Source organism: Chiloscyllium plagiosum, unplaced genomic scaffold (genome assembly GCF_037043375.1).
Source record: "Chiloscyllium plagiosum isolate Xiang-an unplaced genomic scaffold, Cpla_swu_hap1 HiC_scaffold_19, whole genome shotgun sequence".
Lineage (NCBI taxonomy): Eukaryota > Metazoa > Chordata > Chondrichthyes > Orectolobiformes > Hemiscylliidae > Chiloscyllium > Chiloscyllium plagiosum.
Window position 1 is genome coordinate 73,343,069 of NW_028270157.1, and position 12,557 is coordinate 73,355,625.

Consider the following 12,557-nt stretch of genomic DNA (forward strand, 5'->3'; position numbering starts at 1 on the left):
ACCAAGGTCCTAAGCTGAGGTGGATGAATTACATTGTGTGAGGGGGCGGGAAGTTGGATGGGGTTGTGTGTGTGAGAGAGTGGGGAGTTGGATGGGGTACTGTGTGTGTGTGTGTGCATGTGTGCGCGCGTGCGCGAGAGAGTGGGGAGTTGGATGGGGTACTGTGTGTGCGCTTGTGTGAGAGGGGGGGAATTGGATGGGATACTCTGTGTGTGTGTGTGTGTGTGTGTGTGTGTGTGTGTGTGTGTGTGTGCGCGCGCGCGCGCGCTCGTGAGAGAGTGGGGAGTTGGATGGGGTGGTGTGTGAGAGTAAGGGTAGGGAGTTGGAATATGGTACAATGTGTGAGAGAGGGTGGGGGTTTGGATGGGGTCCTCTGTGTGTGTGCGTGCACGCGCGTGTGCGAGAGAGTGGGGAGTTGGATGGGGTACAGTGTGTGCGCTTGTGTGAGAGGGGGGGAATTGGATGGGATACTCTGTGTGTGTGTGTGTGTGTGTGTGTGTGTGTGTGTGTGCGCGCGCGCGCGTGAGAGAGTGGGGAGTTGGATGGGGTAGTGTGTGAGAGTGAGAGTAAGAGTTGGAATAAAGTACACTGTGTGAGAGTGGGGGTTTGGATGGGTACTCTGTGTGTGTGTGTGTGTGTGTGTGTGTATGGGTGAGTGAGAGAGAAAGTGGAAAGTTGCTGCAACTTTCCAAATTATTTTGATTGTAGTACTTCCCTTCCATACTGTAGTCCCGCATTTTGCAACTTGTACAGCTTAGCAGCTTTCTGTATCAGTTCCTGTTAGGCCAATACTACCCACGTCCCAGAATCAAAAATCACACACTGGGTTAGAGCCCAATAGGTTTATGTGAAACCTCAAGCTTTTGGAGCCTCCGTTCCTTCCTCAGGCAGCTAGTGAGACAGAATACATTGGACACAGAACTTATTAGTAAAAGATCAAAGGGTCATACAATTTATGTGAATGTCTTGAACAAACCTAGATGGCTATTAAATCTTTTATCAGTTAGAATGGAGATGCAGATTTTGATTGGTTAATATGTAAGGAGCTGGATTTCTTTCAAGTTACCGCCCCAAGATATCTTCACATTTTATTGGAATAAAAGTGATACGTTGGATCAGAGCATATTTTAGGTGTGAGGCCATGTGTCGCAGCCTGGAGTCAGACAAGTATTAATTCCAAAGAAGGAATTTATAAAATGCCACATGGCTGACTATATATCAGCAGACTTCAGGACATGCAACAAACCAGAGTTGCCAAACAGAGACTGACAACCTTGTTTGGTAGCCATGAGGATGGCCTTAACCAGGATCTTGGGTTCATGTCACACTACAGGTGAAGTCACCACACACACACCCTCTCTCATTCACACACTCTCACAGGCATATACTCCCTCACACTTGTGCACTCTCTCTCAAGCACACACGCGTTCACACGCATGCTCTCACACACTTATACTCCCTCTCAAGAATAGGCATATACACACCCACACTCACTCAAGAGTGTGCATGCACACACACGCACACACTCCTTCGCGTGCTTCGGCGTGAATTTGCACTTGCAGATACGTTCTATTTTGTTCTAAAACCACACATCCTGTAGATAGTCAGCCTTGTAACAGTTTATAATTTCATCCTTTGGAAATAAAACCAGTCTGACTCCAGGCTGAGATACAAACAGACTTGAAACAAGGCCTCACACCTAAAATGCATTGTCTGACCTGAGGTGTCACGCTTATTCTGATAAAACCTGAAGTTATCTTGGAGCAGTGACTTGAAAGAAATTCTGGCATTTACATATTAGTCAATCGAAACATTTGCATATGTTGTACGACCCTTTGATCTTTTATTTACAAATTCTGTGTTTGATGTATTGTCTTTTACTAGCTGCCTGAGGAAGAAAGCTTGCCGTTTCAAATAGATTCAGTGTTGTGTTATTTTTGACTTTGTCCGCCCCAGCGCCTCCACAGCAGCGCCAGCAGGTTTGTGACACTCGGTGCTGTGATATTGGGAGTCACTGGCTGTGTTCCAGTGTGTGCTGAAGACCCTCTGCCCAGAGTGCAGAAAACAAGAGTGAAGAGGAGGAACAAAGCCCAACGCAAACACCAGAGCAAATACATTGCCTGCTAGATCTCTAAAATACATTTCAAAGATTCCGTTTGTTCTCCCCTCCATGGATTCTGCCTAACTTGCAGAGTGCAGTAATCTCTTTTTTTTTCACTTCCACCATGACTTCAAACAGGTTACCTGTTGGAAGAATTCATTAACATCTCTGTACTGGACAGCCTCATGTCCTACATTCCTTTTTGTACTCCCTGGCTGAATGAGAAAATGTGACCCAATTGGTTTGAATGTTTGAAAGGAGTAGCTGGTCTCCCATTGATCACTGTTGGAGTCTGGCTGAGGCTACTCACATGACCCATCTGGCTGGAATTCCCCTCCTGCCTGTCCTCAGTAGTCGTTACCAACACCAGCTATTTGAATGAGGCCATTTTCGTCTGGCAGCTCATTGGCCAGGGCCACTCCATAGGCAGTTGGGTGCTACATGAGGACTTTCCTCAGGCTTTGTTTGGATAGTCTCTCATCTGCCATTCTCCGTTGTTTCTGTCAAAGTATTCTCCCCCGCCCCGTTCCCTGCACCCACCCCTTCACTCCCCTTGGGCAGGCTGCATTAGGACCAGTTCAGGTTGTAGCTCTTGCTCAGCATCACAGCCTCCAGGTCCTTGTCTTCCTCCTTCTCCCGGAGTCTCTGCTCCTCCAGCAGGGCCACAAGGGAATCTCGCTGCTCGACCACCTCCAGCATCTCATTCAGAATCCGCTTCTCCTCTGACAGCTCCTCACTGCTCTTCAGATTGTCTGTACATCAGACACACAAAACAAATCTCCTCGTCTCAAAAACATCGTGGCTCAAACTGCCCAAGAACAGAGAGAAATTATCCCCCAGAAAAACAGAGCAAATACCCCAGGAAACGAGAGCAAATGCTCACCTGGGAACAGAGGGCAAATATCCTAGTGAGGAGAGATATCAGGGTATGTGGTCTATGGGGAAGACAGGTACCCTGGAAACCACACTAAGGCTAAGAGGAAAGGAACTAAGGCTGTCACAGAGAGAGTTGGAGTAAAATGTGTACATAATGTGTGTATGGTGTGCATTTGTATGTGTTTCTGCCTACATGTGTGTGTGTTTCTGCCTACGTGTGTGTGTTTCTGCCTACATGTGTGAGCATGCTTGTGTCTGCGCATGTGTGTATGTGGTGTGTGCATGTGTTCTTGTGTGCAAGTGTATGGCATACAAGTGTATGTGGTGTGCTGTGCATAGTGTGTGTGTTTGTGGTGTGTGCTCGCACATGCATACTTGTATTTGCACATGTTGTGTGTTTTTGCATTTTTGTTTGTGTATGTTTTTGTGTATGTGGTCTGACAGTTTGAGCATACATCTTGCATGTTTCTCTCAGCAGAAACAGAGATGCCCAAAAGGTTTAAGATCTTTCACCCTAGGTGGTTGCTATAAGAGCTTTGCGTTCTATCGCCCCCTTCAGCTTGTGATCCATAATCTGTAGGTTCAAGCACCTCAAGTGTGTCTCTGAGTTGTTTTAAATGCAGCATAGATTTCTACCTTGATTACTCTTTCAAGCAGTGAGTCCCACACCTCCACTTCCCTTGGGGTGAAAACGCTTACTCACCTCCAACGACATTAATCAATGGTTATTGATCTCTCTTAGAAAGGGAATTGTGTGTTCCTGTTCACTCCTCAGAATTTTAAATACCCTCTGTCCCAAACTAAAAAACCCATCCCCTTCTATCTCAGCTAGGAATTCTCCATTCCTGGCAACACGCTTGTAAAATTTCTTTGCACGCTGTCTGGTGTAGTCACATCTTTCCTGCAATGTGGTGGTGGGAACTCTGTGGAGTTCTCTAATCATGTTTCATACAGCTCCGGCATAAATTCTCCAGCTCTGTTATATTATAACTAATAATGGAATACTTTGCAGCCTGTATACTTTGCTCACCATCTCATCTCTCTGTCCTGCTTCTTTTGTGAATCTGTGTATCTGTGCTCCAGTGTGCCTCTGTATCTCTCGTACCCCTCAATTTATTGTGCATTCCTTTGCCATGTTAGACAATCGCAAATGTTTTCTCACACTTCTGCAGACTGAAATCCGTTGACCACTGTTCTGTCCACCTTACGAATGGAGGCACAGAGAAGGTCATTCAAGCTGAGAGTATGCCTGCTCTTCGGAGAGCAATCCAATCAGCCACATTCCACTGTGAGTTCATTGTCACCATCTAATCCATCTGTTTGCACACTGCATTTTAGTGAATTTATTTCCTTCATTCAATTTCTTTTTGAAATCCTTGTGAGCATTGGGCTCCAGCTCTTTCTCCATCACTGCATACAGGTGTTCTTCCTCACATCCCCCTGCAGTACTGCATTGCTGTCTTCCTGCACTTTACGGCTTTCTTCCTATCAACCACACTGCCAAATTCTTGCATTGTCCTCAAAGTTATAAATCACTGATATACCACAAACAGAAAGGTAGCCAGTTCTGAGCCCTGTGCAACCCCACAGGAAACAGCTTCCAGTTAATCATTCCCCTCTGATCCATTTAGATTGGATTTGTCACTTTGCCCTATGCTTTAAATTTGGAATTAATTTAATTTGGATTTAATTTAATTTGGACTTTAATTTATTGTACAGGAGACTTGATAAAATCCTTAAAGACGATATCAAATGTGTCTTTTCAAACAAATGTTTGCTATCCTCCAGCGCTCTGGTGTCACACCTGTACACAAAGTGTGCTCATGGAATTGGACATCACATTGGAATTCCTCAGCCTGGAATACTTTCTGGACATACTCTCTTGGATAGGGGCTAGATTGATTCCAGTTGGCTGCTGGAAGCGTTGTCTTGGCTACTCTAGGAGTAACCATTTCCCAAGAAGCTGTTGGCTTCTTTATAGAAATTGGAGGCTGCACCCAGGAACAATATCCTCCCCCCTTCCAGCTTCAGTCTGCCTTGTCTGAAGCTCCACACTGAAACACTCTGAAGCTCATCCGTCCAATCTGACTGTCAGCTAGTGAATAGAATAAGCTGGGGATTGAGTACATACCATCTATGGCCATACGTTCACGGAGTTCCTGCTGTAACCGGCTCTGCCGATCCTCCAACTCCAGCTCCCGGGCACTGTGCAAAAAAAATGATTTCACCACATTGAGTCAGACTGGAGTCCATTATTGGGCCCGATAACCAGCACAGGCCCAGAACATTCAACTAGACAATTAATCTAGTAAATCCATGTGTACTGACACCTGTAAATTCTTTCATAGATGGGGAGTTTTCATTGATGTCCTTGCTAATATTTAGCCTTTAACCTACTAAAGGAAAATATATGGCCTGGTCATTTTTTTTATTACTGTTTATAGGATCTCATTGTGTGCAGACTGACTCCTGAGTTTTATTTTGAGATACACTGACATTATGAAAGGCAATATTAATTGATTGATTGTTTTATTTGTTGTTGTCACATGTACCGAGATACAGTGAAAAATTTTACATGCTACACAGGCAGATTGTAACAAAGAAAGTGTATCAGGGGAGTGGAACAGAGTGCAGAATAGCAACAGAGACGGTGAAGAGATGAGGGATCAGAATTAACATTTTACAGGTCCGTTCAAAAGTCTGATAACAGCAGGGAAGACGCTGTTCTTGAATCTATTCATATATGTATTCAAACTTTTATATCTTCTGTCTGGCAGAATTGGGTGAAAGAGAGTATAACTGGGGTGGGAGCAGTCTTTGATTATTTTGGTTGCTTTCACAAGGCAGCAGGAAATAGAGATAGACTTAGAGGATGGAAGGCTGGTTTGCGTGATGGGCTGGGCTGTGTTCACGACTCTTTGCAGTTTCCCATGGTTTTGGGAAGAGCTGGTTATGCTGTACCACACTGTGATGTATCCAGATAGGATGTTTTCTATGGGGCATCTATCCTTGTGGACATGCGAATTTCCTTATCCTCCTGAGGAAGTAGAGATGTTGTTACGCTTTCTTGATCATCATGTCGTGGTGGTGGGACCAGGACAGATTATTGGTGATCATCAATAATCTGGGCGACACGGTGGCACAGTGGTTAGCACTGCTGCCTCACAGCGCATGAGACCCGGGTTCAATTCCCGCCTCAGGCGACTGACTGTGTGGAGTTTGCACGTTCTCCCCGTGTCTGCGTGGGTTTCCTCCGGGTGCTCCGGTTTCCTCCCACATTCCAAAGATGTGCAGGTCAGGTGAATTGGCCATGCTAAATTGCCCGTAGTGTTGGTAAGGGGTAAATGTAGGGGTATGGGTGGGTTGCGCTTCGGCGGGTCGGTGTGGACTTGTTGGGCCGAAGGGCCTGTTTCCACACTGTAATGTAATGTAATCTAATCTAATCTAATCATCACTCCTAGGAGCATCTCCACCTCCGTGCCATTGACAGGGGTGTGCCCTCCACTCTGCTTCCTGAAGTCAGTGACCAGCTGACATTGATGGAGAAATTGTTGTCTTTGTACCATGCCATCCACCACTCAATCTCTTTCCTATGCTCTATCTTATTGTTGTTTGAGATCCAACCCACAATGGTGGTGTCGTCAGCAACATATAAATCTAAGATTTTTTTTTTAACTGTTTACTTTGTAAAACCTTGGTTGAATTAAATATACCCAATGGGGGGGGAATCCAAGATGTCGGCGACCCAGCAAGACTGAGTCTATAGTGCTCCTCCCAAGACTTGGGTACAGTGGGTCACCCACCCCCTACCACGCTCACCAAATCATTTATAATAGTTGTGTAATTTAATTAGTTGTATAATATTACATTTAAACAATCTAATCTTTAGTAAAAATGACTCCCCCACCCTCCCCCACCCTCTCCAGCTGCAGCAGAGGCGTCTACAGCCGCCCCGGGGGACTTACCTACAGTAACAAGCCTTGTGGAAATGATTTCCAAGCTGGACACGAAGATCGATGCCTTTATTGCAGAATCCAGAAATCGATGGGACTCGCTCTCGGCCGCGCTGCAGAAGCACGACCGAGAAATCCAAGAAATTGAGCGCCGAGTCGGAGGGGCGGAGTTAAAGGCCGCGACCTCCGAAAATACCGCTCAATCGGCCGTGGATCAGGTCCGGACTCTCGAGCAGCAAGTCCGGACCTTGGAAAATCATATTGACGACCTCGATAAGGGTGGAATGGGCCAACCGGGTCGCAATACGCGGGCCCAGCTTGAACCAGCGTCCCCGCCTGGTCCTGTTCCGGCTGCAGAGCTACAAGGAGAGGCAGATACTCCTAGAAGCCTCTAGAAATCTCGGAAAAGACCCCCAAGCTATGATCTATAAAGGATCCAAGATCATGATATTTCAGGACTTTTCCCCGGCTCTGGTTCGAAACTGGAAGGCATTCGACGAGGCGAAGAAGCGTTTAAGGGACTTAAATATTCAGTACTCCTTACGCTACCCAGCGACGTTACGCTTTAACCATGAAGGATCCGTATATAACTTCGGATCACCAGAAAAGGCTAAGGAATTCTTGGACTCTCTTAGATAAACTGTAAGACAATGGATGCCTTTCCCCCCCGCTTTGGTTTATATCACCCCTTTTGTTTTCTCTTACCTTACTGTTTAATATTATCGTGGGGAGAGGGATTTGATTTTTTCCCCCCCTTGGGGTTGTTTTCTGTTATTATTTTATGTATATATGAGGGATGTATGTGTGTGTGTGTATATATATATAAGATTTGGTTAATGTTGGTGGGGGGAGATGGTTACCTTATTCAATTTTACCTCTGTCTCTAGGAGTGGGGTTGTTTTCCCCTTGTTATTTTGTATTATTATATTTAATTATTTGTTGAGGTGGTAATTTTATAGTTATATGTTTATATATGGTATTAACATTACCAAATATATCCAGGCGTTGGTGTGGGTGGGGGTAGGGTGCTCACTGTTAACTCTAGCTTTGTATTATATTTGAATTCTCCTCATTTTATTGAGGAGCGCCTGGGTCAAGGGTGGGGCATTGGTTGGGAGAGGATAGGATGGACTTTTGGAAAGGAAGTGACACCCCCTGGGAACAAGGGGGAAAATCTCCACTTAGATACGTTTTATATTTTTTTATTTAGAAATAGTTTTTTATTGTATTGTTGTGAGTGAATTAGAGAGGTTTTATTTTTGTAAATTTTATATGCTCTACGCTCGGGATGTTCTGGATAGGGCTCCCCCTCCCGAGGGGTCTCGGATTGGCCCAGAGGATTATGGTTGATCAGTCGGTTAAGTGGTGCACCTGGAATGTCAAGGGGAGTAATTCGCCAGTCAAAAGGAAGAAAATATTATCAAATCTTAAGAAGGAAAGAGTTGATATAGCTCTCCTACAGGAGACACACCTGTTGGATAAAGAACACTTGAAATTATGACAGGGTGGATTTGATCAGGCCTCTTTTTCTTCTTTTAGCTCAAAAAGCAGGGGAGTTGTTATTCTTATTCGGAAGAATTTCCCTTTCAAAATCCTAAAGCAGATAAAAGACGAATCTGGACGATATATTTTGATTAAAGCCCTCATAAATGGAGAGGAATATGGGATTTTAAATTTGTACTGCTCCCCGGCACACCCCTTTAAATTTATAATGGAAGCCTTTTCAAAATTGATGGATCTTGGTGCCCGTCATACAATTATAGGGGGAGACTTTAATTGTATTATGGATCTGGAAATAGATAGGATTCCCAAGAGTACTGCAGGAGTATCTCCCAGATCTAGACAATTGGTGGATCTGAACAAAGAATTAGGATTAGTAGATGTATGGAGATGTCTTCATCCACAGGGCAGAGATTTTTCTTTCTACTCTAATCCACATAAATGTCATACCAGAATTGATATGTTTTTTGCCCCCTCGATTTTTTTAAATTCCATATCATCCTGTAAAATAGGTAGTATAGCAATTTCCGACCGCGCTGCTGTATATATGGAAACTAAGGCGAGGAACAATGGGACATCCCCTCGGCATTGGCGTACGGACCCCTTCCTAATGAAAGATAGTAAATTTGTAAAGTACTTCTCTCAAGAATTTAAAACTTTTTTAGAAATTAATTCAGGTACAGCTAGCAACCCGTCAATGATGTGGGAGACCATCAAAGCTTACACGCGAGGCTTGATCATCTCCTACTCAGCGACCCAGAAGAAATTAAAGGGAGAACAACAGCGTCTGCTTGAAGCCCGCTTAAAAGCGGCTGAAACAGCATATACTGATAGACTTTCTATTATTAAATTGCAAAGGATTACAGCTCTTAGGACAGCTCTAAACACTACGCTTACTCAAACGGCTAAGAGGGAAATATTATTTGCAAAACAAAGGTTATATGAATATGGCGACAAACTGGGTAGATACTTAGCATTTCTTGGAAAGAAAAAAAAGGCCCCTCAGACCATTGCATCTATCAAGGAAAGTACGGGTATTTTGACTCATGATCATAAAAAGATTAATGCGATCTTTAGAGAATTTTATTCGGAGTTATATAAATCACAGGATTGTGAAGATAGGACGAAGAGGATGCAGTCATTTTTTGAAAATTTGACTTTTCCAGGCCTAACTTCGGAACAAGTATCGGTCCTAAATGCTCCTCTTACACTCCAAGAAATACTTGATGCAATTAGGCAACTTCAGAATGGTAAGGCGCCGGGCCCACATGGTTTTCAAGCTGAATTCTATAAAGAATTTACAGAAATATTGGCTGGTCCACTTATGGACATGTATAACTATGCATATAGTCAGAGCTGTCTCCCGCCTTCGCTGAAAGAGGCAAATATCTCTCCTATCCTTAAAAAAGGAAAGGACCAAGAAGATTGTACATCATACAGACCAATATCCTTGGTAAATGTAGATTTTAAAATCCTTTCTAAAACGTTAGCGCTAAAACTAGAAAGGGTACTGCTACATATTATAAAGGAGGATCAGACGGGGTTTATTAAGGGCCGTAGATCATCCAATAATATTAGAAGGGCTCTGAATATGATTCAAACCTGTCATCAGGGAAAGATACCAGGAGTAGTGGTTTCATTAGACCCCGGAAAAGGTATTCGACAGGGTTGAATAGTCATATTTGTTTTACATATTGGAAAGGTTTGGCGTTGGAAAGGTGTTTACCAAATGGGTCTCAACATTGTATAGTGATCCCAAAGCAGTTGTGGTTACCAATGGATTAGGCTCGGATAGCTTCAGTGTGGGTAGGGGCTGCCGTCAGGGCTGTCCTCTCTCGCCATTATTATTTACGCTAATAATTGAACCACTAGCAGAAGCTATACGTGCTGATCCTAATATAACGGCCCCGAGGATTGGTACAGGTAAACATAAAATTACCCTTTATGCAGATGATGTCCTTCTATTCCTCAGTAATCCTCTGATGTCCATACCTCGCCTAATCCAAGTTATCAATACATTTAGTGCATTCTCAGGCTATAAAATTAATTTATCAAAATCGGAGGCTATGCCATGGGTGGCCTTGCTATGATACCCCGCTTAGCGGACGGATCCCATTTTCCCTTTTGTTGGTCCCTGGAGGGTTTCTTATATTTAGGCATTTTTATTACCCCAGTATTTGGTCAGTTATACAAGGCTAACTTTGTGCATTTACTGGAGAGGATAAGGCAGGACCTCCAGCGATGGGGAGACCTGCCAATTTCCTGGTTGGGTAGAATAGCACTAATTAAAATGAATGTCCTGCCCCGTCTCCTATATCCTATGAGAATGCTTCCGGTGATGCTGCCGAGGACGGCTCTACGTAAATTATATGGCTGGCTGGGTTCCTTTATCTGGAATCATAGGCGGCCCCTCATTAAGTTGAAGAAGCTACAGCCTCCACAGGCAAGGGGTGGATTGGACTTTCCAGACTTTAGGAAATATCAGTTAAGTTCCCTATTAAGTTACATAGCTGATTGGGTCTTGTCTGATCCACAATCAATCTGGTTGGACATCGAGGCCTCTCAAGTAAAATACCCACTTATTAACCTTTTATTCTCAGACAAGAGGAAAATCATTACAGATCATTGTAAAAACCCTATAATACTAAATACAATCAAGGCTTGGAATATAATGCGGCAAAATGAGGGCAATTCACATAAAACATCCCCATATGCACCGATAGTGGGAGCATGGGGATTCCAACCAGGGTTAACAGATGCCACTTTTAAACTCTGGAGATCCAGGGGTATCTCATGTCTAGGGGATCTATTTAAAGATGGGGTCCTGATGTCTTTTGAACAGCTGCGTCAGAAATTCAGATTACCTAATGGAAACCTCTATCAATACTTCCAAATTCGAGATTATATACAGAAGAAGACTACGTTATTAGATAGTCTTTATAAATCAGATAGAGAATGTAGTGTCCTACGACCAGTGGGGGTATCTTCCGTCAGTACTATTTATCATTTACTACATGATGAAGTATCGGGAGATATGGATAATCTGCTTAAAACATGGGATCAGGATTTGGGACTAGAAATCTCGATATTTGGAAAAATGCTAGAAGAATTACTATCTGTAACAGAACCCAGGCTATCCAGCTGAAGATACTTCATAGGGCCCATATAGCACCGGTTCGATTGGCAAAATTTAAGGCAGGAGCATCTCCAATGTGTCCTAAATACAAAATAGAGGTGGGCACTCTTGTACATTGCTTATGGACCTGTCATAAGATCCGTAGATATTGGACTAAAGTAGCAAGTACCCTGACAGAAATTTTAGGAACGGAAATTAAAGTGGACCCTGTATCTCTCCTCTTGGGCTTTTCGAACTTTCCCTCCCTGGACACGAACGGGAAGAGACTATTTCCTTGCACAGAAAGAAAGAATAGAAAAAATACTTTGGTGAACTGGGCGGCTGAGGGCCCTCCTGGACTTTCAAATTGGCACAGATTAATTATGGAATGTATTCCCCTTGACTTCCTTACAAATATGGTGCGCCGAAAGACTGAATTATTTTATAAAATATGGCAGCCCTTCTTGAATTACATAAATACAGATATTTCGGCTATCCTAACAAGGGCTTTTATTTAATTGAGATTACAAACCTGACTGGTCTGGGGCCCCTCGGGGGAGGAATCCCGCACGAATACGGGTTTTATTACATCTGATGTTAACACATTCCGAGCATGTAAGAGACTTAAATATACACTCTGGTTAGTTGTAGGTTAGATTAGTAGATAGTTGAGTTTTGTTTTTTTTTTCTTCTTTTTCATTTTTTTTGTTTTGTTTTGTTTTTTTGTTAAATTTTGGCTATTGTATATTTGAGCTAATTGTATATCAATGTTTATATCTGAGAGTTTTGTTTATTTTTGTAAACTTGTAAAAATGTTAAATTTCTAATAAAAACATCTATATAAAACATACCTAATACATGTAGCCACCAAACTCCAGCCACATTTGAGGCTCCTGTCCCTTGGCAAGAATCCATCTCTACAAGTAAGAGGCCAATCAGAGGGCTGGCACTGTTGTACAATCGCAGTACCACCACAGACCTGCCCTTGGTCCATACCCCTCCATTCCTTGCA

The 12,557-nt window shown here is 43.4% G+C and overlaps 1 protein-coding gene across 6 annotated transcripts in view; it reads right to left on the reverse strand.

Moving 5' to 3' along the window:
• Positions 1–2,662: 2,662 nt before the first annotated feature.
• LOC122562959 (F-actin-monooxygenase MICAL3-like) overlaps positions 2,663–12,557 on the reverse strand; it is a 587,087-nt gene continuing 577,192 nt past the window's right edge. For all 6 annotated transcript variants that reach the window (XM_087997541.1, XM_087997540.1, XM_087997538.1 and 3 more), the window contains 2 exons: positions 5,109–5,182; positions 2,663–2,853 (listed from right to left, as the gene is read on the reverse strand). In XM_087997541.1, the coding sequence (XP_087853667.1) occupies positions 2,669–2,853; positions 5,109–5,182 (259 nt within the window). In that variant the 3' untranslated portion in view covers positions 2,663–2,668. The remainder of the gene's footprint in view (positions 2,854–5,108; positions 5,183–12,557) is intronic.